Source organism: Abramis brama (genome assembly GCF_963993115.1).
Source record: "Abramis brama genome assembly, chromosome: 18".
Lineage (NCBI taxonomy): Eukaryota > Metazoa > Chordata > Actinopteri > Cypriniformes > Leuciscidae > Abramis > Abramis brama.
Window position 1 is genome coordinate 22,649,411 of NC_139980.1, and position 24,742 is coordinate 22,674,152.

The 24,742-nt window shown below is 40.7% G+C and overlaps 1 protein-coding gene across 2 annotated transcripts in view; it reads left to right on the plus strand.

Annotated features, from left to right (window-relative positions):
- The first annotated feature begins 9,951 nt into the window (after positions 1-9,951).
- LOC311068021 (RAC-alpha serine/threonine-protein kinase) overlaps positions 9,952-24,742 on the plus strand; it is a 44,283-nt gene continuing 29,492 nt past the window's right edge. The window contains exons 1-2 of one of the 2 annotated variants that reach the window (XM_084090186.1): positions 9,952-10,088; positions 11,513-11,661. In XM_084090186.1, the coding sequence (XP_083946312.1) occupies positions 11,616-11,661 (46 nt within the window). In that variant the 5' untranslated portion in view covers positions 9,952-10,088; positions 11,513-11,615. Of the gene's footprint in view, positions 10,147-11,512; positions 11,662-24,742 lie in introns of both variants that reach the window. The other variant, XM_084090187.1, reaches the window with a different exon arrangement.

Consider the following 24,742-nt stretch of genomic DNA (forward strand, 5'->3'; position numbering starts at 1 on the left):
CCTGTGAGAGTGATTTCATGCCTCTTTGGGATGGCACCACGAGGTGTCGTTCATAGCTTCTGGAAGGCGCATAAGTCTGAACTAACTCTGCAGGACCAGGCTGTTGTAGTAATATGGTCTGTGAAGATTAACTGATCATCAGTCACAACTCCAAGATTCCCTTGCTGTCCTGGATGGAGTTATGGATGATGAACCTAGCTGAATGGAGAAGTTGTGCGAAGTGTTGGGTTGGCTGAGATCACAAGCAGCTCTGTCTTAGCAAGGTTGAGTTGAAGGTGATGGTGATGGTCCTTCATCCAGCAAGAAATGTCTGTCAGACAGGCTGCAATGCGAACAGGTACCATTGGATAATCTGGTTGGAATGAGAAGTAGAGTTGTGTATCATCAGCATAGCAGTGATAGGAAAAGCCATGTTTCTGAATGACAGATCCTAGTTGAAGCGTTGCGGTACGAGAGAGTAGAGAAAGTTGAGGGGTGTTTACCACACTCAACTAGAGAGACACCAGTTATGGCAATATATGATCGACTATGCCACCCTGGAGAACCGGGGAACTAATAGCCTTAAGGGCACACAGGTTCGTTTTGAGTGGGTGGGTGAGAAGACATGAGTCGTATACATAGAAGTAGAAAAGTTTATTTTGTTCGTCAATGTTGAATAATAAATAGCTAGAAATTTCAAAGTTAAAAACTCACATTGGTATTATAATAAATTATGAACACCATCAATCAGCATCTACTCATACACACAGTAAATAAACTCAATTTAAAGAAAACAAATTAACCAAGAGCAGAGGTATCTGGAGGTCCGGGCCAGCTGCCAAATTGGAAAACAACCCCCCCAAATAATCCACTACAAATACCCAAACGCACACTTGAAGGGTTAAATGCCAGAAGACACACAGCACTAGGTGTGAACACACCACACGAATGGCAACGTCGCCTCCACCCTCCAGAAACCCCCAGCTCCTGCAACAAAGACAAAAATGGGAAACACAAAACATATGAAAACAATCCAAAACATGAGACAAGTCAAATAATTCAAGGATCTAAACCACTTGACATAATTAGGACTCACAGTACCACATGAAAACAAGTTAACATTGAAATAAACCAAGTTCACTCAGGTTTGCAGTGATTGAAAATAAGACAGAATGAACAAAAATAAATTTATAAACAAAACAAAAACCAAATAATCAAACATAACACCATACGTTACCCACAGTTAAACATACATACATACATGATGCTTACAAACCAATGGAATTCAATAGGCGGCGCCCAGAGAAGATAGCCAGCCTGCACAGTCAGACGAATACACAATACTCAATAACGACAGAATCACAGCGGCTAATGGTTGCTATCGTGGTGAACGTCGAGGCAAAACAGTGACATAGTCGCAATTATTACGTAATCAAAGTTCAGTGTTGATGCTCAATTCCCACAAATAGCCCAAGAGACCCTCAGTTACGCAAGGAGACCGCGGGATGATCCAGGCACACAAACCGCGCACCATATTGCAGTACAGCGGCTCAGTCAGGAACACATGCTATCAATGACATGTTGTGAGGAGTGGGCAGCCAGCACACAGCAGACGAGGAAGCCAGCTTACAGTCTAAGCCTGCGGCAACCACGGATGACGTCACAAAGGGCAATACCAAGACGCATGCAAAGTGGCCACAACCCATCCTTTATATACAGCTGAAAAAGGGGAGGGGAATTAATAAACTAAGCACAGGTGTATGACATTACCATAGGTGGATTCAACCACCCTGCTACATAGTGATGACATGTAGATGGAGAAGAGAAGTGGTCCAAGCACTGATCCCTGAGTAACCCCAGTAGCCAGAAGTTGTGACTTACCCACATAGCAACACTGTGACGTCCCAGATCCGGCCCACATCTGGCACATGTGGAATGATGATCTGGCCCACATGGTGCGTGGAATGACTGCCCTTGGGTGGCCCACTCCTGTTTGCCAGATCTGGGCCACAAGCAGGCCATAGCAATGCCACATGTCAGCCAAGAGCAAAGAAATAAACCAGAACTGGACCTTATCTGAGCCACAAAATCTGTGTATATTAAATATGGAGTCATCTCAGCCTTAATAAGCCTGTTAACAAGCAGAATCACTGAAGGAAAGAAGAGAACAGAAAAAGAGACAAGCAGAAACACAAGAACTACAACTGACTTCCAGCCACAGTCTTAGATGAAATCAACTGAAGATAAAAGAAGACATTAAATCTTTCAAGATCTCAGCAGAGGAGGATTAAACAACAGCATTACCAGCTTCACTTATTACTAACCAGATTTACTTTATTTCTGTCAGACGTCTACAAAAGTTTTTATTAAGAATTAACAGGGGTTTAACTCTAATGTGTTTCATTCATAACATTAATTAGTGTGTCCATTAGTTGGGCTCTTAACTTATTATTTCTTTATTTTTCTTATTTTTTTTTATTTATTATCTTTTTTGGCCACTGTAACAGAGTTTGTCAAACACATTTGCTGCAGCAAAGAAAGTTAAAGTGAAATGAGAGCAGGTGATGATGGTTACCTGTTGATAGTTTTATAATCATCATGAAATAGCATGATTCAGTGATGTCTTTAGAATCTAACAATTGTGTTGTACCATTGATATATTCACATCACAAACCCTGTGTTACTGCAGCATGAGATCCAGCAGTATTATAAAAATCAGTTTAGATTTTCAGTTTAGAAAATCAGAAAGATTTTAACAAATATGAGCACAAAAAGTTGATATACACACATGATGACACACACAGATATCAACAATCAGCACATGAATCTCAACAAGTCAAGGTTCCTTCCACTCCCTTCAGGGACCAGATGGTGAACCTTCAAGCGCTGCCCTTGGAGGAGGCAGACCCAGCCCTGGCTTTGCTCTGTCCTGTCCACACTCTGTGAAGGTACGTAGACAGAACTCAAAGCTTCAGGACCTCAGACCAGCTCTTTGTCAAGTCAAGTCAAGTCACCTTTATTTATAGAGTTGCAGATTGTATCAAAGCAGCTTCACAGTGATAACATGAAAATAATACAACAAAGTTTGTTTCTAGAAGAAAACTGGGTCATCGTCCACCTTAAGTAAGGCAGATCAATAATATTGTTGAATATTAAATGTCCACAACTAAGCAAGCCAAAAGCCAAGGCAACAGTGGCAAGGAACCAAAACTCCATCAGGTGACAGAATGGAGAAAAAAACCTTGGGAGAACCCAGACTCAGTCGGGGGCCAGTTCTCCTCTAGCCAACGAACGAACAGTGTATGATTATGATTCAGGCAGCATTACAGGTCAGAAGTGAGATTGCATCAGAACATTCAGAATATTTATCCAGTTCCATCTGGTTGGAAGTCAGAGTCATCACGCCGGTATGGAGACGAGTTTGTTGAGGATCGGTGCCGATTGCTGTCGTGTCGATGAGGCCTTCACAGGGCTGATGAGGCTGGCACTTCAGGGATGTGTCATGGATGGGTCCAGGCGCAGGCCCACCATCTGATCTGGATACGGCCCAGATCCGGCTGACTTCAGTAAACCTCGGAATAAACAGAAAGACTTACATTAGCGTAGATGCCATTCTTCTTATGTTGTAACGAGTACATCAGGTGTTATAGGAAGTGTCCCCGGTTCTGGCTGACCTAATTTATGCAGCCTAATAATAATTTAACTGATTTGAATAATAAAAATGTATAATGGTCTATATGAATGCCAGAAAAAAGAGATGTGTTTTTAGTCTAGATTTAAACTGACAGAGTGGAAATAATAGTATAAGTAGACGTGAAGGACTATAATGCATTAAGGGGCTCAAGTACTGGGGAGCTAAACCATTTGGTGCTTTGAAAGTAGTCAGCAATATTTAAAAATGTAGACAATGTTTAATAGGGAGCCAATGCAATGTTGGCAGAACGGGGCTAATACGATCATACTTTCTGGTTCTAGTGAGAACTCTAGCTGCTGCGTTTTGGACCAACTAGACTTTGTTTATTAAGCATGCAGGGCAACCAACCAGTAGAGCATTACTATAATCTAGCCTTGAGGTCATGAACGCATGAACTAACTGTTCCGCATTTTTCATTGAAAGCATATGTCGTAATTTAGATATATTTTTAAGATGAAAGAATGCAGTTTTACAGATGCTAGAAACGTGGCTTTCAAATGAAAGATTGGTATCAAAGAGCACACCCAGGTTCCTAACCGACAACGAAGACTTGACAGAGCAGCCATCAGTTTTTAGACAGTATTCTGGGTTAATACGTGAGTTTTTTTGCCCAGTAATTAGAAACTCTGTTTTTTCAGAATTAAGTAGAAGAAATTACTAGTCATCCAAATTTTTATATCAGCTATGCATTCCGTTAATTTTCGTTTTAAGTTGCATTTCGTCGGGGCGTGAAGAAATATAGAGCTGCATATCATCAGCATAACAGTGAAAACTAATGCCATGCTTCCTAATGATATCTCCCAAGGGTAGCATGTACAGGGTGAACAGCAATGGTCCTAGTACTGAGCCTTGTGGTACTCCATACTGAACTTTTGATCGATATGACATCTCTTCATTTACGGCTACAAACTGAATATAGGGGTAAACTGATAACTGATAAGTATGATTTGAACCATGCTAGTGCAATTCCGCCAATTCAACATAATTTTCGAGTCTATTCAAAAGAATGTTGTGGTCGATGGTATCAAATGCAGCACTAAGATCCAGTAACACTAATAGAGAGATACAACCACGTTCGGATGATAAGAGCAAATCATTTGTGACTCTAATGAGAGCTATCTCAGTACTATGATATGGTCTCCTCGCAGATACCATTTCTTTCTAAAAAGGAACATAGTTGTGAGGATACTGCCTTTTCTATTAATTTTGACAGAAAAGGTAGATTCGAGATCGGCCTTTAAATAAGAGGTTTAATAATAGCCAGCTTAGAAGTTTTCGGTACATATCCTAGTGACAAAGATGAATTAATGATATTAAAAAGAGGATCTATGACCTCTGGAAGCATCTCTTTCAATAGCTTAGTCGGTATAGGGTCTAACATACATGTTGTTGATATAGATGATTTAACAATATTTCTCTCCTATAGCAATGAATGAATTAAATTTTTCCTCAGGGAGACTACAAAGCACTGTCTGATGTAATACTGTAGTAGACGTTTGCATAGTTATCATTTTCTCTCTAATATTATCAATCTTGTAAGTAAAGAAGTTCATAAAGTCATTACTGCTGTGCTGTTTGGAAACGTCTGGTGTTGGAGCTTTATTTTTCGTTAGTTTAGCCACTGTTTCGAATAAATACCTAGGGTTGTGTTTGTTTTCTTCTAAAAGTGTTGAAAAATAAGCAGATCTAGCAGTTTTTAAGGCCTTTCTGTACACAATCGTGCTCTCTCTCCACGAAATGCGAAAATCTTCTAATTTTGTTTTCTTCCAATTGTGCTCCATTTTTCTGGCTGCTCTCTTTAGGGCCTGAGTGTGCTCGTTGTACCACGGCGTTGGACTATTTCCTTTAATCTTCTTTAAGCGCAACTGTGTCTAAAGTGCTGGAAAAGAGAGCGTCAATCATTTCTGTTGCAACATCGAGTTCTTCTAAGCTATCTGGGATGATCAGGAAGATTATTTATAAAGCAATCTTTAGTGGCAGAAGTGATAGTTCTACCATATTTATAACAGAGTCGGCTTTGCAACCTTGGCTAAATTAAGTATACATGAGATAAAATAATGATCTGAGATGTTATCGCTCTGCTGCAGAATATTGACAATATTAGATCTAAAGTATGATTACGACAATAAGTAGGTCCTGACACTGATACAGTAGCCAGCACAAATGTCAAACGGGATTTATCACTTATGCTAGATAACGTTACAGAAAGCACCATCACTTCAAAAGAATTATATTTGAAACTAGTCTTCTGAGTAATACTGAAGATATTTCTATAAATTACAGCAATACCTCCCCCTTTTCCTTTTAAATGAGCCTCGTGTTTATAGCAGTAATCTTGCGGGGTGGACTCATTTAAAGTAATGTAATTGTCTGGTTTTACCCAAGTTTCTGTCAAACACAGCACATCTAGGTTATGGTCTGTAATCATTTCATTAACAATAAGTGCTTTTGAAGAAAGGGATTGAATATTCAGCAACCCTAGCTTTATTGTTTGTTCATCTGCATTATATTTGTTTTTTATTTGTTGAACATCAATCAAATTTTTACCCTTAAATGGGTTTGGGAGTTTTTTGTATTTCCTAGTTCGGGGAACAGACACAGTCTCTATGTGATGATATCTTGGTGAAAGAGTCTCTATGTGATGGGATTTATCTGACCTCAGTGACGTGAGACAGCTAGCAGACGGTCGGTTTAGCCAGTCTGTCTGCTTCCTGACCTGAGCCCCAGACTGTCATGTTTGAGCTCTAAGACTATGTGCCATATTACTAGAGAGAAGAGCAACACTATCCCAAGAGTGATAAATTTCAACAGGTCAGGTCTGCCCCAAAAGACACTTAGACAGCCAGCAATTGAACGGAAGAGCGGTGTTTTGTCCCGCGACTGACTACAGCGTCTCACGGTGACCCAGTTACCCTGCTACATGGGCTCTACTACAGCCGAAACCGAACAATGTACAGAGTTCACTAAGCTAGTCGTATCCAAAGCAGTATCTAAAGCCCTTGCATTCTTACTATCCTCGATTAAAGTTTGGATGCATGTCTCTAGTTTGATGCGTGTCTCTGAAATCTTCTCCGTCAGCCTGACTATCTCCCTGCATTTATTGCATGTAAAGCCCTCGGCGCTGACAGAGAAGGCTATACTATACATGTGACATGAAGTACAAGTTACAATAATAGGAGAAGACATGACTCACCATGTTTGTTGACTGATCCTACTCACCACAGTTGTTTGATGGACTCGAAAAGGCGCGAGCGCGCACAAGAAAAAAGACGGCAAACACGGATGGCAGATTAACAGACTAGAGCGTTTTGCGAGTGATAGTGACTTAGATTAAAGCTAGCGAAGTCAGATCAATGTGACAGACAAAATTAGATAAAATCAGATATCTGGTTGATGAGTAATGACAACAAGACAACAACAACAAGGAATGAGAGTAAATAGAGATTCAAAACGGAAAGCTATACGGACCTTACAGATGCAAACCACACGGCAGTAATACAGCTGCCTGTAAGACCTTTGTCTTTTACGGAGGCCAGCAGAAGGGAAAGGCAGTCTTCAAGCAGAGGATGGCCCACTGGATAGTGGATGCCATCGCCTTGGCCACTCAGGCTGCAAACTCCTTCAGCAAGAAGTGTTGCATTCTCCTTGGTGCTGGCACGTGGCACCTCGCTAACATATATTTGTAGAGCTGCAGGCTTAGCAACACCCAAAACGTTCGCTAGGTTCTATAGCCTACGTGTAGAGCCGGTTCCCTCTTGTGTTCTCACCTCAACGGATAGAAGCAGGCCCATCTCTTGTTGGCTACGTGGCAGAGCGTTTGGCGCCAGGCCTATATCCCGCTGAATCCTTGAGAACTGGGTCTTGGCTGGATGCCTTATGTGTGACCCTGCGGGGATCCCATATGTAGCTTTTTTTCAAAGTTGCTCCTAAACGGAAGCCCCTGTCTTTCCCTTGGGAGAACCCCTCCCTTAGGAGATTGGTGTCACCTCAGTAATTCCATTTGCAAACAACCCCACAAGGTTAGTGTGGCGAGGGGGGCGTGGTTTTGCATGGCGGTGGCGATCTTCTTCCTTCCCGGGTTTCGGCACCAGTGTGATGAGGTTCAACGTTGTCAAAGAAGGGAAGGAAGAAGACGGATCAGCGAGACTGGGACACTCGTTTTATTTATAGAAATACTCAAAACAAACAAAGGTGCGCACAGAGCGCGTTCACCGTGCTTTCAGCACAGCAAAAATGAAACAATAAATCAGATTATCTCTCGTTGGTTTCTCCTTCAAGGCAGCAGCAGCGATGTCCCAGTCCAACTCTCTCTCTCTCTCTCTCATTCCCACCGGTTTATATCCGGTCTCTCCACGCCAATTACTGCAATCAGACACAGGTGTTCATCATCTGCACTTGACCTACTTACTCACCGCTCGGCTCCCTCCTCTCTCTCCCGCTACAGACTTCACAAAACCACGCCCCCCTCGCCACAGTTAGTACATATGTTATCTCAACATGAATCCTCCGGGGAAGGATGTGGCTTCCGCAGCGTCGCTTTTACAATGGAAAGGGCACGCATTCCCAGTGTTATCCCCGTGTTATCGCTTCCCAGTGTTATCCCTGTGTTTCCCAGTGTTATCGCTTTCCCAGTGTTATAGTCTCACTGAGTCAGAACAGCAGTGATGGACTTCTCTGTGTAAGCCCTGTCCCATCAGGTAAGAGGAAGTAGGAGGTTTACACAGGGCGCTGGATGGGGTCAGCAGCTGTGGCGCTTTGGTAGGGGATTCCTTTTCATGGGTCACTGACTTGACGTCGAGAGTGACCAACTGAAAGGGAATGTCTCGGCTACATATGTAACCCTCAGAACGGAGACGTCATGTCCCGTCACCACATCTGCTGTGCCCCGCTGGGGCAGCCAGGTCACCAGCTCGGCTCCTCAGCGAAAACCTGAAGATGCAATGCACCTTCTGCTCATTATATGTGCGAGCCGCGATGCAGCGCTGCTGATGCAATTATCGAATGCCAATGTTTATTGCCTCGTTTTAGCTACACTCGAAGTAGATTGGCTTCTCTAGCGAGATTCCTATTCGTCGGTCACTGACATGATGTCTCCGTTCCCTCCTTCAGGGAACAAGGGTTACGTATGTAACCGAGACGTTTCAGTATTTACAATATTAAGAATGTATATATATATATATATATATATATATATATATATATATATATATATATATAAATGTAACATGTTTCTCCTTAAAATAAAATTGAAGACATCTGAAGACAAAGTTGATACCTAAATGAGACATATAAGAGAATCACCCTTAGTATCCTGAGCTTAGAGAAACCTCTGTCAGAGCCATAGCCTTGTGAGCAGCACATCGACAGGATAAAGGTACTTTCCTGCTCATGTTCCCTTCTCATCTCTCCTCCTACTGTCCTGTCCAATAAAGGTGAAAAACCCCAATGGCATGAAATAATAATAAAAAAAGAGCAACCTCTGCAAAACAATAAACAGATCTTCCATGACTCCTTTTTCTCAGAACTTTCTCATGTCTCAGTTGTGTCTACTTTTGTGCCTAAGGAATTATAGGAGAAACATCTGAGACACTGTTAATACTAAAATGAGAGATATATGAGATATATCACGTGTGGGTTTGTGTGAGACAGACAGACAGACATTAGAGAAGGTAGTTGTGCCCGAGGGTTGTAGGTCTATGTGCACCTTTGCATTTGCTTGGCATAAAAAAACAACATCTGAGCAATAAAATGCTCCTTTAATGGAGTCTAGAAAGAGATTGCAGCAAGACAATAAAGATATGTTTTATGTTTATTCTAATACATTCTCAGTTTTGGCTCTTTTTCTTTCAAATATTTCTCATGTCTCTCTATTTTTATTTGTCCTAAGGAAATTTAGTAGAAACATCTGAAATGCTGTTGATACTAAAATAAGAGATATATAAGAATCACAAATCTTCTTTCTTCACAATCACAGAACAAACAAGTCTCCTGAGCTTAGGAAAAGCAACCACTGAGCAATAATCTTTTTCTTTGAGTGTGCCAAATATACCATTGAATGCTCCTAAAAACCAGGGTCACTGATGCCTTTTCCTCCCTTTCTCTTTCTCACTGAGCCACGAGTAAGAGCAAAAATGTTGAATGAAGTGGATGGCCTCAGTGGCCTCTGTCTCTCACTCTTTCACTTTATTTGTGCCACGTGACCATTTGTGAGGCCATTGAGTTCATATGGAGTGCTGCATTGAGCACAGGCTTGGTCGCCCGCCCACTTTTTTTACCCTCTCTTTTTCTCCCACAGCGTGGCTGCTTTGGGAGGGGCCGTTCTCAGAGACAAGCTGCAGTGGCAGCACCAGACACACATGAGACTTCCCTGGTGCGTGTGGGGTTGTGTGAGACAGACAGACAGACATTAGAAAAGGTAGTTGTGCCCGAGTGTTGTAGGTCTATGTGCATCTTTGCATTTGCTTGGCATCATTGTGAGTAAATGGTTCTTCAGTGTGTATTTTTACCGTATGCTTGTGTTCTCTCATAGATTATGTGATTGCATGTCATCTAACTTTTTTTTGCTTCTCACATGTGTTGCCATCCCAGGGTTAGTGATGGTATGTTTTGTGCATGAGTGTGTGTTTTGTGTCAGAGGAGTACCTGCATCTCGGAGTAGCTGATCTCTGAGGCAGGGGGAGGGGAAGTTCACATAGGGTTGTTGTTTCAGACGGCTCTGAGGCAGGAGAACGCTGTTCTTTCTCACTGCATTCCAAGCAGCAGGCTGCATAGCTGTGGGGTGCATCAAGGGCAGCAGGTTTTAATAGACAGACCTCAGAAACTACAGTCAAAGCTATTCCCCAGTTGACTCGGCTCGTTCTAATACTATACTGTAACAAACTATTGTGTCTTTTAAAGAGTTAATTTGCTAAACTTAGTCGAAGAATTTGTGTACCCTGAATCTGATGTAGGAACGTTGTGTATGCAACTATGCATACAGTTGTGTATGCGATTGACTGACTCTTTCTGGACCATGTTTACACGCTCTTTTACTGGTTTGAATGTAGTAATGACAGAAACAGAATGATTTTAAACACATTTTGATTAAATATGCCATACTCATTTTAAACACTAAAATTACATAAAATCATTATTCAAAAGTTTAAATATCACATGAATTTAGGCTAAAAATAGCAGCAATAGTAGTGGATGCAGTGTTACAACAGTAATGATTCTATGGTTCGTGAGAATTCCGCTTTGAATTGTGATCAGAATTTAAAAAAATAAAAATTGTGTGCAAAGGGAAAAATATAAATTATGCACACTTGACTCTGATGGCTTAATAAAAAAGATGGTATACAGACACTGCTGGCTCTCATTCAGAGGTCTAAAAGTCCATGTGTAATTGAATAATAAATAATAAGAGAATGCCAAAAGTGTGCAGAGCTGTAAAGTAGGCGAAGGCCTGGTGTAAACACTGTGGAGATTAATTTCTGTCAGCTGTTTTTTGTTTGTTTGTTTGTCTTTACAGTGTGGTTTTATTTCCTTTTTTTAAACAGACACAATATAAATATATTCAGTAAGAGACACATTTATGAAAAGTGCAAGCACACTTTCAGCTGAAACCGAGGGATAAAGCTACATTAATATTAGCTTATGTGGCTTTAACTAATTCAGAAATAGCTAGTCTTTATATATATATATATATATATATATATATATATATATATATACTGTATATATATATATATATATATATATATATATATATAATTGGATCAATAACTATTATGTCCCTATAGCTTTAAAATAAAAAAATAAAAAAATAAAACATTTTTTTTTGTCTTCTGTTTCCTACAGACCACCTGTCCTGCTGAATGTCTAGACTGAAGACACCCACCACTTCCCACCTTCTGCCCCTGGTCCGAGTCAAAGGGACACAAGGGTTTTCTCTCCAGCCACAATGAGTGATGTTGCCATTGTGAAGGAAGGATGGCTACATAAGCGAGGTAAAGATTCTGTGAAGCTTTCCTCCAGTTTCAGAAATGATTCTTGTGAGAAACCAGAACAATTATTGTAAATTATTTCCATTGTTTCCATTATTACCATTAAGTCAATCGTCACATTTATTTATGTAGCACTTTATTCATTACAGATTATTTCAAAGCAGGTTCACAGTAATAATAAGGAAAAGGACAGATTTAAAGGGATAGTTCACCCAAAAAATGAAAAAGAATGAATTTCTTTCATCTGCTGAACACAAAAGAATATATTTTGACTTACATAGTATTTTTTTTCTCATTCTATGGAAGTCAATAGCCGCTGTTCCACTGTCGGGCCAGTGCGAGCCAGGGCTAACAGCGTGCCAGGTGGGGCCAGTAGCCTCGGACCTCAAGCACAGAGCCCAAAATCAAGTTGCGTTTCCACTGTTGACCCAGTAGCCCCGCAGCGATGTCACACAACCACGTCATAGAACAACGTCACACAACCCACAGTTTCACCAGCTGACTGAAAAAATGAGCATGACAGAAGTGAACGTTTGGTCTTTACTTAAAGACTTAAGATTCCAGTATCAATATTTCATCAACGTTTTACAATAAAAAAAGGTTACAATGATAGTAATTTATTCATTTGTGTCAAGAGTGCACATCAGTCATGCTGAATCAAACTGGTATTTACCATTTCAAATAAAAGTAGAACACATTAATCATATATGTTATGTCTACGTTCTTCAAGCAGTCTCCGGTATTTTCCATAAACGTGTATTTATTATCGCAGTGGTTAGCATAAGTAGCCTTTAGCTATCAGAATCCCCATCAGATTGCAAGGAAGTTATTTCAAACACTCGCTGTCTGAAAGTGAGTTTTGAGCTGAAAATGGTTTAAAATGTCTTAAATGTTGGTAGCCTGATATAATATCATGGGAGATGAGCAGCGGTGTTGACCGTCTCCTGACTCAGGTAAACTCCGCCTCTGTTCATGACCACCCCTCAAGCCCCAGTTGGCCCGCTTTGGACCAGGGTATTCGGCGGGCCAAAACGGGAAGTCCCGATGTGGCCCGATCAAGCCCTGGAAGTGACAGTGGAAACACGCTTTTGCTTTTGGCCCGACAGTGGAAACACGGCTAATGAGGCCCAACTGTTTGGTTACCCATATTCTTCAAAATATCTTCTTTTGTGTTCAGCAGAAGAAAGAAATTGATGACAGAATGTTCATTTTTGATGAACAATACCTTTAATGTTTTACAGTTCTTCAATTTTGAAACAAATTCAATTTGAGCTGTAAAGCAGCTCTACAAAAGTGCCATTATTTAGCACATTCACGAGTTCACACTTACATATAATTTGAGGGGGTAAAGTTTAATGCGTATTTGGCGTGCTGGGAGGGCTCTGAGCTCGGAGTTCGGCCCGAACCCAGAGTACTCCCCCCGTATGTAAGTGCTTAGGACTAGAAGCGTGGAGAAGGGGTGGTGGAGGGATGCTGCAAAACTGTCAATGGAATGAGGTGAGACTGCTGAGTGTATATACACCTCTTACCGTTGACTGCTGAGCGCTCTCCACTTGTGTTAATTATCTGAACGTGCTCCTCCCGAACCTTGTTAATAAAACATCATATGTTCATTTAATTTATTTCAATATCAATGTTGCAAAGTTCATCAATGATGAAACAAGCTCAACTCAACTGTGAAGTAGCTCTACAGTGTCATTATTTAGTACAAGTCTGTTCAATATTGTTTCAGTTCAGTTCAATAAAACAGTGTCAATGTTGCGAAGTTCATCAATTTTGAAACAAATTCGATTCAGCTATAGCAGCTCTACGGAAGACAATTGTGACTTTATCCAGCTCAATTAAGTTCAAGTGTTGTTCTCATCCAATACTGTCAGTGCAGTCAAATCAATAATAGGTTATGTTAGTTATCCAGAGGTGGTTATTGACTGTCAAACAATTATTTTCTGTATTTTTACTGTTCATGTTATATGAATTACAGTCTAAATTTCTACATAAAAATTTCAACAAAGATGCACTTCTGTTATTGTTTCTGTAATTGGTACTTTTGTAGTGATTACTTAAGGTAATGTAGAATTTGTCAAAATGCAGCAACTTGATCAGACATTAATATAACATGCAAAAATATTATGCTATTGTTTTGGTGTTCGAACTGTGTAAATATCAAGCGAAACATGAATTGACAAATGACTAAAAAGCAAACATAAAGATGGGACTTTGTCTCATCATTCTAGAAGTCCACCACACACCACTGCCTGGTAGCACTCGCGGTGTGTGTGTGTGTGTGTGTGTGTGTCAAAACTCAGGTCAGTGCCGCTCAAAACTGCTTCCACTTTGGGTTCTGTAGGCTATAGCGGGCATATTAAATTTATGTTTTATTCAGCACATGGCTAATATAATGATCTTTTATGCACATTATTTCAGTTGGAAATATGCAAGCTTTGTTTTGGAATGTCCAAAGTAACAATAGTGGCACATTTCATAAACCCAGCCACCTACTCACCTACAATGAAAGCGCCCTAAATTGCAGTATTTAACATATATGGAATATATGTAACAACTGCAAAGCATCCAGTATGTAAACAATAGGATTTATGCACTAAATCCAGCAGAAATAACAATCTGCATATTTTTAAACACTCAAGACAGATGTCACTACTTGAACTTTACAGCTGTTTGCACAGGATTTCTCAACTTTTGGATGCTCTCGACTACTCTCAACGCTTTCTACAATCCGCTGTCAGTCCTACAATTCACTGTGCAAGTATGAAGCTCGACTCCTATAGGAATCAATTGAATGGACACTTTGCTCCTGTGTGCAAGTGTAAACGCGCTGTCAATGAAAATGTAAAAGGCTGCGTGTGCCTATAGCCATTACAAAAGGTGCCATTCTGCTTCATTTTAGCAGTGTTTATATTTTCCTACTTTTCTCATTTATTCAGTATTTTCAACATTAGCCAACATCATCATATCACGTTTTTCTCAAGTAAATTTTCCAACGGTACGTGTCAGTGAGAGGATATTACTGTTTTGCACTTTTCAAAGCATGGAAATTTTGAGCACATGTCTGTCCTTGCAAACCACAGAGCATCAGAGTCATTGGGCCAAAGAGGCAGACATAACAGTGTGCAGGAAAAAAAGCCTGAGGGTGTGGCAAGCAGAAAACAGAAAAAAAAGGGCTGAATATCTAGCCCTGAGGCACTCCGAATGTTTGCTAGCCTCAGTTTGCCAGGGCCCATGAGGCATGGACTGCCGGACAGTGTAGGGCTGTGTGCTTCTGTAGGCAAGGTCATCCCAGTTCAGCTATGCAGACAGACACCACCCGTAATGGCACTCTAGGCCCAGATGAAAGCAACTCTGCCTTTGCCTGGATTTATGCTGCTTAGTGTGGCGGCATGCTTGTTTTGCCCACAAGGGATTTGGGGAGTTATTTTTTCTCCTATGTGCAGGACGCTGTATTGAATATAATCTGTTGATGTTTCACAGATTTTTTTCTCTTGATTATTTTTTTTTTGTGGAAATATGTGATTTGTTTGTTTTCAAATATGCTTGTCCTAAAGAGTTATTAATAATCCCCTTTACTAACTAACTTCTAACTAACTAACTTCCTCTGCTCGTCCGTCTATAAACTTACTTGATGTCCTTAAGCAGAAAGAAGTCATTGAGTGCAAACTGTGGCCATGCTTAATCTGGAACAGAACAATTTTCACACAAACTTGTTTATTATGTGTACACGTATAGATGCTTAGATCAAATGTTGCTAGTGAAGATTGATCTTTCTCAGATGGGAACTTCTTGACTTTTACCTACTGAAAGAATGTATTGCTGATACATAAATCACATCTAATATCTTTATATTGGATTTTATTTTCGATTCTGAATCGCAGGATTTTGCTTACTAAATAGGGTCTAAATATTCCACTGTGTAATATTTGAACTGACAGTGTGTCTGCTTCCCGGACAATGTTAGGAAAATTGTTCCAAAGTTTTGGTGCTATATAGGAAAAGGATCTACTGCCAGCAGTCTATTTTGATATTCTAGGTATTGTCAACTGGCCGGAATTTTGAGATCGCAATAGACGTGAAGGACTATAATGCGTTAAGAGCTTGCTCAGGTACTGGGGAGCTAAACCATTTAGTGCTTTGTAAGTGATAAGCATTATTTAAAAATGTATACGATGTTTAATAGGGAGCCAATGCAGTGTTGACAGAACCAGGCTAATATGGTCATATTTCCTGGTTCTGATAAGAACTCTAGCTGCTGCATTTTGGATTTGCTGTAGCTGTAGTTGTAGTTTGTTTATTTGGCGTGCAGTGCAACCAACCATAATAGCATTACAATAATCTAGCCTTGATGTCATGAACGTATGAACTAATTGTTCTGCATTTTTCATTGAGAGCATATGACGTAATTTAGATATATTTTTAAGATGACAAAATGCGGTTTTACAGATGCTAGATACCTGACTTTCAAATGAAAGATTGGTATCAAAGAGCACACCCAGGTTCCTAACCGACGACGAAGACTTGACAGAGCAGTCATCAAGTGTTAGAGAGTATTCTAGATTATTATGTGAGGAAGTTTTTTGTCCAATAATTAGAATCTCTGTTTTTTCAGAATTAAGTAGTAGGAAGTTGCTAGTCATCCAGTTCTTAATATCAGCTATGCATTCCGTTAATTTTGTGAATTGATAAGTTTCGTCAGGTTGTGAAGAAATATAGAGCTGCGTATCATCAGCATAACAGTGAAAACTAATGTCATGCTTCCTAATGATATCTCCCAAGGGTAGCATGTACAGAGTGAACAGCAACGGTCCTAGCACTGAGCCTTGTGGTACACCATACTGAACTTGTGATCAATAAGACATCTCTTAATTTACTGCTACAAACTGATAACGGTCAGATAAGTATGATTTAAACCATGCTAATGCAATTCCACTAATGCCAACATCATTTTCGAGTCTATTTAAAAGAATGTTGTGGTCGATAGTGTCAAATGCAGCACTAAGATCGAGTAACAACCACGATCGGATGATAAGAGCAAATCATTTGTGACTCTAATGAGAGCTGTCTCAGTACTATGATACGGTCTAAATCCTGACTACAATGCACTGCCTGATGCGATACTGTAGTAGACGGTTGCATAGTTATAATTTTCTCCCTGATATTATCAATCTTATAAGTTGAAGAAGTTCATAAAGTCATTACTGCTGTGCTGCTTGGAAACGTCTGGGGTTGAAACTTTATTTTTGGTTGGTTTAGCCACTGTTTCAAATAAATATCTAATAAATACCTTGCAATATCGAGTTCTTCTAAGCTACCTTGGATGCTGAGATGATGAAACTGATCTGGAAGATTATTAATAAAGCAATCTTTAGTGGCAGAAGTGATAGGTCTAACATATTTGTAACACGGAGTCAGCTTTGCAGCCTTGGCTAAATGAAGTTTACACAAGACTAGATAATGATCTGAGATGTCATAGCTTTGCTGCAGAATTTCAACAGCATCAACATTGATTCTGTGTGATAATATTAGATCTAGAGTTATTATGACATTATGACAATGAGTAGGTTCTGACATGTGTTGTCTAACTCCAATAGAGTTCAGAATGTCTTTAAATGCCAATCCCAATGCATCTTTTTCGTTATCTACATGTCTATTAAAATGACCAACAATTAGGACTTTATCTGCAGCCAGTACTAACTCTGATAGAAAGTCAACAAATTCTTTGATAAAGTCTGTATGGTGCCCTGTATACAGTAGCCAGTACAAATCTCAAACGCGGTTTATCATTTACGCTATATATTGATAAATTAAGCACCAACACTTCAAAAGAATTATATTTGAAACTAGACTTCTTAGTAATTTTGAAAATATTACTATAAACGAGGTTCGTTTATAACCGTAATCTTGGGGGGTGGACTCATTTAAAGTCATGAAATTGTTTGGTTTTAGACAGGTTTCTGTCAAACACAGCACATCTAGGTTATAGTCTGTAATCATATCATTAACAATAAGTGCTTTTGAAGTAAGGGATCAAATATTCAACAAACCCAAGCTTTATCATTTGCTCATTTGTATTGTATCTGTTTTTTATTTGTTTGGAAGTTTTTTGTATGTCCTAATTCAGGGAACAGACACAGTCTCTATATGATGATATCTAGGTGAAAGAGTCTTTATGTGATGGGATTTATCTGACCTTGGTGACATGAGACGGCTGGCAGATAACCGACCGGTTTAGCCAGTCTGTCTGCTTCCTGACCTGAGCCCCAATTCATGGTTGAGCTCTAAGACTATGTGCCATATTACTAGAGAGAAGAGCAGAACCATCCCAGGAGGGATGAATACCATCTCTTTTCAACAGGTCAGGTCTGCCCCAAAAACTTTTCCAATTGTCTATGAATTCTATATTATTTTGCAGACACCACTTAGACAGCCAGCCATTGAGTGAGGACAATCTACTAAGTAACTCATCACTCCTGCGAACAGGCTGTTGTCAGGTTTCGTACAAACGAAGCAGGCAAGATGGTAAGTTTGATATTTTAATAGCAGAATGGATCGGACACAGCGTGAAAGGTGAGTAAACAGGAAGTAGATAATTGGATGAAGCTTAACTGAATGATAACAGTCAGATCCGGGGGCCACGGTGATGACGGCAGATCCGGGGCTTCAAGGATCCCCCATCGAGCCGGAAGGACCCGGAGCCGAGGCGACACCACAGGTCCGGAGGGCCAAGGCGGATCTGAAGGCACATGGGACCGAGGCGGAGAAGGGGCTCTGGAAGGCCGCGGTGGAGCCAGTGCGAATGAGGACGACAGTGGAGCAGGAGGGAAGACAGAGCCCGGTGGAGCTGAAGGGACGAAGGGCAGAAGCGCAGCCGGCAGCTCAGAGTCCCGTGGTGGAGCCAGGGTGACGGCTGACCAATGCGGAGATGGAAGGACGAGAGAGCCTGGCGGAGCTAGAGGGCTGACAGGACACGGCGGAGAGGAGGACACTATGGGCTGAGGAGGAGCTGAAGGGTCGGAGGAGCAAGGTGGAGTCTGAGGTTCAAGGGACAGAGGCGAAGACAGAGGATCCAGGGGCCAGGGCGATGTTGAGCCCTGGACACCCTGAGGCGGATAAACAGAGACACGGGCGAGTAGCTGTGGATGAGCCGAAGGGTTGACAGGGCTCAGCAGAGGCAGGGCAGGAGAACAGGATGACTCAAACAGAGGAGGTGGGAGAGGGAGGCTGGGTGGGAACAGCCTCTTGGAGAATACTGGGCTGGGCGGGACCAGCGGCGAAGAGGGCTTTGAGCTGGGCGGGACCAGCGGTGAAGGCTCTGGGCTGGACGGGACCAGCAGTGAAGGGGGCTCTGAGCTGGATGGGACCAGCGGTGAAGAGGGCTTTGAGCTGGACAGGACCAGCGATGAAGAGGGCGTTGAGCTGGGCGGGACCAACGATGAAGAGGGCGTTGAGCTGGGCGGGACCAGCGGCGAAGAGGGCTTTGTGCTGTCGCTGTGAGCAGTCTCAGCATGCCAGTCGCTGTGAGCAGTCTCGGCTGGGTAGTCGCTGTGAGCAGTCTCGGCTGGCAGTCGCTGTGAGCAGTCTCGGCTGGGCAGTCGCTGTGAGCAGTCTCGGCTGGGCAGACCCTTGCTGGCTCTGGCTCGACTGGGTAGTCGCTTGCAGGCTCTGGTTCAACTAGGCAGACGCTTGCAGGCTCTGGTTCGACTGGGCAGACGCTTGCAGACTCTGGTTCAGCTGGGCAGACACTTGAAGGCTCGATATGGTTCTGGATGAGGATGGGTGAGGAAGTGAAGATGACTGGTGGCTGTGGTTCAACCGGGCCGATGAGAGGAGGAAGATCGCTGAAGTCATCCTCCTTGAGTTGCGTTTCGGACCCGAACTGAAATGCTGGCTCGGCTGGACACAACCGGATGAACGGGGCTGCGTAGAATAATGAAAGCTGACTCGTTCTGGAATCCGAAGGATTCTGCATCTTGGTCTGGTCTTCAAGTCAAGTCAAGTCTACTTTATTGTCAATTCTACTACATGTACAGTACATACATACAGAGAATAGAAATATCATTACTCTCAGACCCTAGGTGCATACAGTTAACATTAAACACTGACAGTAGACGTTCAAGTACAGATAAATACAGTCTTAGACGTGTACATACAACTATACAATATACAATATACAAATATACACATATACATATACACATATACACTGAGGACATTGTAGAAAAATAAAAAAGAGATAAAGTGGCATAAGGCACATGGCAGTTGAAGTGCAAACCATTTAAATAAAACAAAAACAAAACTGTGCTGGTAATTGTGTAGTGTAGTGTAATTGTCTTCTGTCAGGTTTCGTACAAACGAAGCAGGCAAGATGGTAAGTTTGATATTTTAATAGCAGAATGGATCGGACACAGCGTGAAAGGTGAGTAAACAGGAAGTAGATAATTGGATGAAGCTTAACTGAATGATAACAAAGTCTCTCTTTCTCTTGCAGATGCAGATGCAGATGATGAAGATTCTCTGAAGATGGACTGAAGACAGGCTGAAGAAGAGCGGGATCGACGGTAAGTATGCAGGTAGGTGTAGGAAGGGAGTCTGTGTGTCTTGTATTGACGAGACCAGACAATGACTGAAGGGTGAGTGCTGAATATAAAGGGTGAGACTGATGAGGGAGTGCAGGTGATGCTGATGATTGATGATGAGAGAGTGAGTGCAGGTGTGCGCCACGGAGGATTCTGGGGAGTGTAGTGCACACACACAGGTGAAGGCAGATGAACGTGACAGCTGTGTTATATCCATAGCCTGTTTCTTTTAATGTTTGGATAGATCAACTTACAGCCTATTATATAATATTATATATTATATATAAATATATATTTTTGTATTTTTTTTAACTTTATTTATTATTATTATTTAAAAAAAACAAACAATTTATTAACCAATCAAATTTGAAACTGAGAACTTTGCTGAGAACTGAACAGCCAGCGATTATAGTGCATTTTTGTTATGGGTTTAGTGCAAATACTATAGTGATCTCAAATATCTGTTTCAGAGTTGAATGTTGTAAAATGTATATGAAGAGATTAGAGTTGTGCATCTATCTATCTATCTATCTATCTATCTATCTATCTATCTATCTATCTATCTATATATATATATATATATATATATATATATATATATATATATATATATGTATATATTATTAAAAAAATTGAATTACAGGGGGCAAGTATTTCCTCTAAATAAAAAGGTTCTGTCACGCACAGTTAAAAAACTGACACACTCCCTGGACGATCATGTGATATGATCTTACTGTGCATGTGTTTGTGTGTGTCTATCAGTGCAGAAATGAGTCAGCAATAGCAGTAGCTCATTTTTAAACTGCTTGTGTGGCCATGCTATCTTTCGTGTCGTTTCCTGTTTTCAAGAATCCGACACTTAGTTACCAGAAGTCCCACTAGTGTGGTGACATTAAAATAAAAAAAGACATAAGAAATTATAATACCACCATGACAATCAGTCATGACTTCTTACTGTTGTTTTTGTTTTTTGAGTAATCTTGTGCAGGTTTGTGTAGGTGACGACTACTCTCGACTGATTAATAATGTGAACTCTTGCCTTTGACAGAGACTGTCTTGCTCTTATTTGATCTTAGGTTTTTTTTTTCTAGTTGAGTTTGTGTGAACCTTATCTTGAGTGAGTTATTCAGAACTAAACAGCAGTTTCCTGTTTGTTTTGGTGGCTCTAGATAAGCTGATCAAATAAAGAAAAATCTCATCTTTCTCTTTTATAAGGGTTCAGGGATGCCCCTTCACTTTACCTGAAAGTAGTGCTGGGTACTTCCCCAACAAAAAGAAATGGGCTAGCCGTAGGTGTGGACTTGCAATCTGTGTGGTTTAAAAGGAGAACAGCCAGTGACAGTTGTACTGTAATTTGTGTAGTTTACAAGAATTTGTATATCGGTCATAGATAATGGCTGCCTGAGTGTCTGCATAAGAATAGAAATAGTACCACTTGACTTATTTGCTAATTGCAAACATCTAATACTACGGTGGCCGAGAGAGCTCAACGCGCTGCAACTGAAGAAAACACATGCAAATAGAAAAAACTCCCGCAAATTAAGAAAACATCTTCATCAGTTTCACAACACATGTGTGCTCCAAATACTCACAACACAACCAAATACAGAAACGTGCTGCAAAAGTTCACAACACAAACAAATACAGAAACGCGCTGCAAATAGGACAGAACACAACGGAAATGTTTCCGGGGAACCCAATAAGTGACGGACGGACGGCTGGGACGTGCTTATTGCCAAGCGGGAAGGAAGTCGACCGGAAGTTGAAGCCGGCCGCGTGCCACCATCTTGTAGCAGAACTTCACCTGCTGTTAGCATCCCATTGACTCCCATTCATTTTGGCGTCACTTTGACAGCGAATAATTTTACATCTGAGGCGTTTGAAGACTCCATTTGTCCATTATTTATTTCTAAAGAAACGCGAAAATGTATAAAAGGCTTCATTACCTTGTAGCTTACGTTACGGCCCCGTAGAAGCAATTTTTGCAAAAATAGGCTAACGATTGCGTCATAACCACGCGACTCTCTGTCGCACAGTAGAGAGATTACCGTATGGACGGGAGGAGAAGCTCGCGAGCAATCGGGGAGACATGGAGGCAAAATGACAAAATAATTAATCAGAATATCTAGCAAAAGTTTCTCCTGCTCCAAGCTCATGGACAGCTCATACTCACACTCTCCGTCTCTGCAAGTTTCGGAAGGGAATGATTCAGATTTCTCTTGGCACAGCTACTAGAAGACAGACGGGTTGCTCACGTGGTCCGTGTAACGCTTTGCTCGGTTTGAGTCTGCGCGTCAGGAAAGGAAGTGCTAAGAAATCGCTAAAAATGGGCTTCACTTGTCTCAATTGAGATCCAATGAGATGGCTCTGTCCACTTCTTATACTGTCTATGCTTATTGCTCGTGAGCTTTACCTATGCCCTACTCTCTTAAAAGGGCAGACGGCAGAGCCCTTGAATTGGGCACTTTGGAGGGAGCGGGGCACTTGTGTGCCATTATGTTGATGAAGGGAGCAACGAAAGACAACGTAATTTCCTCATTATTTTCACCTGGGATGTTCCCATGACAACGCAGCGCGTGTCCATCAGCTGAATAGCTGTTCTTACCAGAAATATAGTATTATTGCTGTTAACATAACTGTTGCAAATAAATATACATTTTATACAACAAAGTTTTTAAAATATGCGTTATATCTGTGTGTGAGTGTCTCAACTTTAAAACTTGCCGTCTCATATTTGGACCCTAGCTGCATTCTAACATTTCTTATGAAACTTATTTTAATATAACATGACAAAATGTGTACAATGTAACTGATGTATAGATTAATGTCTTTCCCTCATGTTCTTTTTCTCTATCTTTATTTATTTATTTATTTATTTTAGTCTTCAGCTCATTGTTCTTTTTAGTATTCTTATGACATTGAACATATTGTAAATACATTTTGTATATTGTATACAAAGTTGTATGTCATAAACGTGTCATCTCTGTATGTTTTGCAAAATAATAATAATAATAATAAAAGTAGACAGCTGTAAGCACGTCCTAGCCGGGTCCGTCACTTATTGGGTTCCCTGGAAACATTTCCGTTGTGTTCTGTTCTATTTGCAGCGCGTTTCTGTATTTGGTTGTGTTGTGAACTTTTGCAGCGCGTTTCTGTATTTGGTTGTGTTGTGAACTTTTGCAGCGCGTTTCTGTATTTGGTTGTGTTGTATTTGGAGCACACATGTGTTGTGAAACAGATGAAGATGTTTTCTTAATTTGCAGGTGTTTTTCTATTTGCATGTGTTTTCTTCAGTTGCAGCGCGTTGAGCTCTCTCGGCCACCGTATAATACTGTACATATAACATTTATCATATCATCCTTTTTTTATTAAGCTGACATGTATTGTGTAATAACTTTAATACCCTCTAAAATTGGTAACAGAATAAGAGTTATTCTTAAGTTGGTAATGGTACCAACTTAATGGTACCAAAAGTAATGGTAGTTAGAATAACAGTTAAGAGGCCCAGACAAAATTTTACAGGTTCCATGCCTGTTTAAGATATTTTAGCTTTCTAGACCCTTCAAATCTCAGTTAATTTCACATTTTGTAGAAGAAGTAAATAATTTTAGGGCTGTACAATATTGGAAAAAACTGACATTGCAATATTTATTTTTTATTTATTGCAGTATGAAAAATAATTCACCAGATGACTTGAATAGCTCTATTTGGAAAGAATGAATCATCCTAGAATGATTGGGGTGATTTTGTGGGGGAGTGAATCTGCATAGAAAATAATAAACAAATTACAAACATAGATAAATACAATAGAACAAAGATACAAATTAAATAAACAGTACTTTTTGGTTCCAGGTTAGTCGAACAGTGTTCACTGTTCAGGTACATAAATTCAATAAATGTAAAATAACACTGTATAGTCTTCACTGTATAAATTAAATAATAATAATATTCTTAATTATAATATAAATTATTCTTTATTACAACTACAAAAGTGATAATTAACTGACAATTCAATTTTCAAAGTCAAAAACTGTTTGCATGCATTTTTGCCAGCTATGATCTCTTCACCTTGATCCAGAGATATTCATGGATGTAGAACATATCAGTGTTACACGTACAATGTCTCCAGTGCCAGCAATGTCGCTTTGTACCATCGGCTCTCCGTCTGCACCCTGGGATCCTTGTCATCCTACCATCCCTTCGCCATCCCTTCACCATCTCCTGTCACCATCTCTTCACCATCTCCTGTCACCATCCCTTCACCATCTCCTGTCACCATCCCTTCACCATCTCCTGTCACCATACCTTCACCATCTCCTGTCACCATCCCTTCACCATCTATTGTCACCATCCCTTTCGCCATCTCCTGTCACCATCCCTTCACCATCTACTGTCACCATCCCTTTGCCATCTCCTGTCACCATCCTTTCACCATCTACTGTCACCATCCCTTCACCATCTCCTGTCACCCCATCCCTTCACCATTTCCTGTCACCATC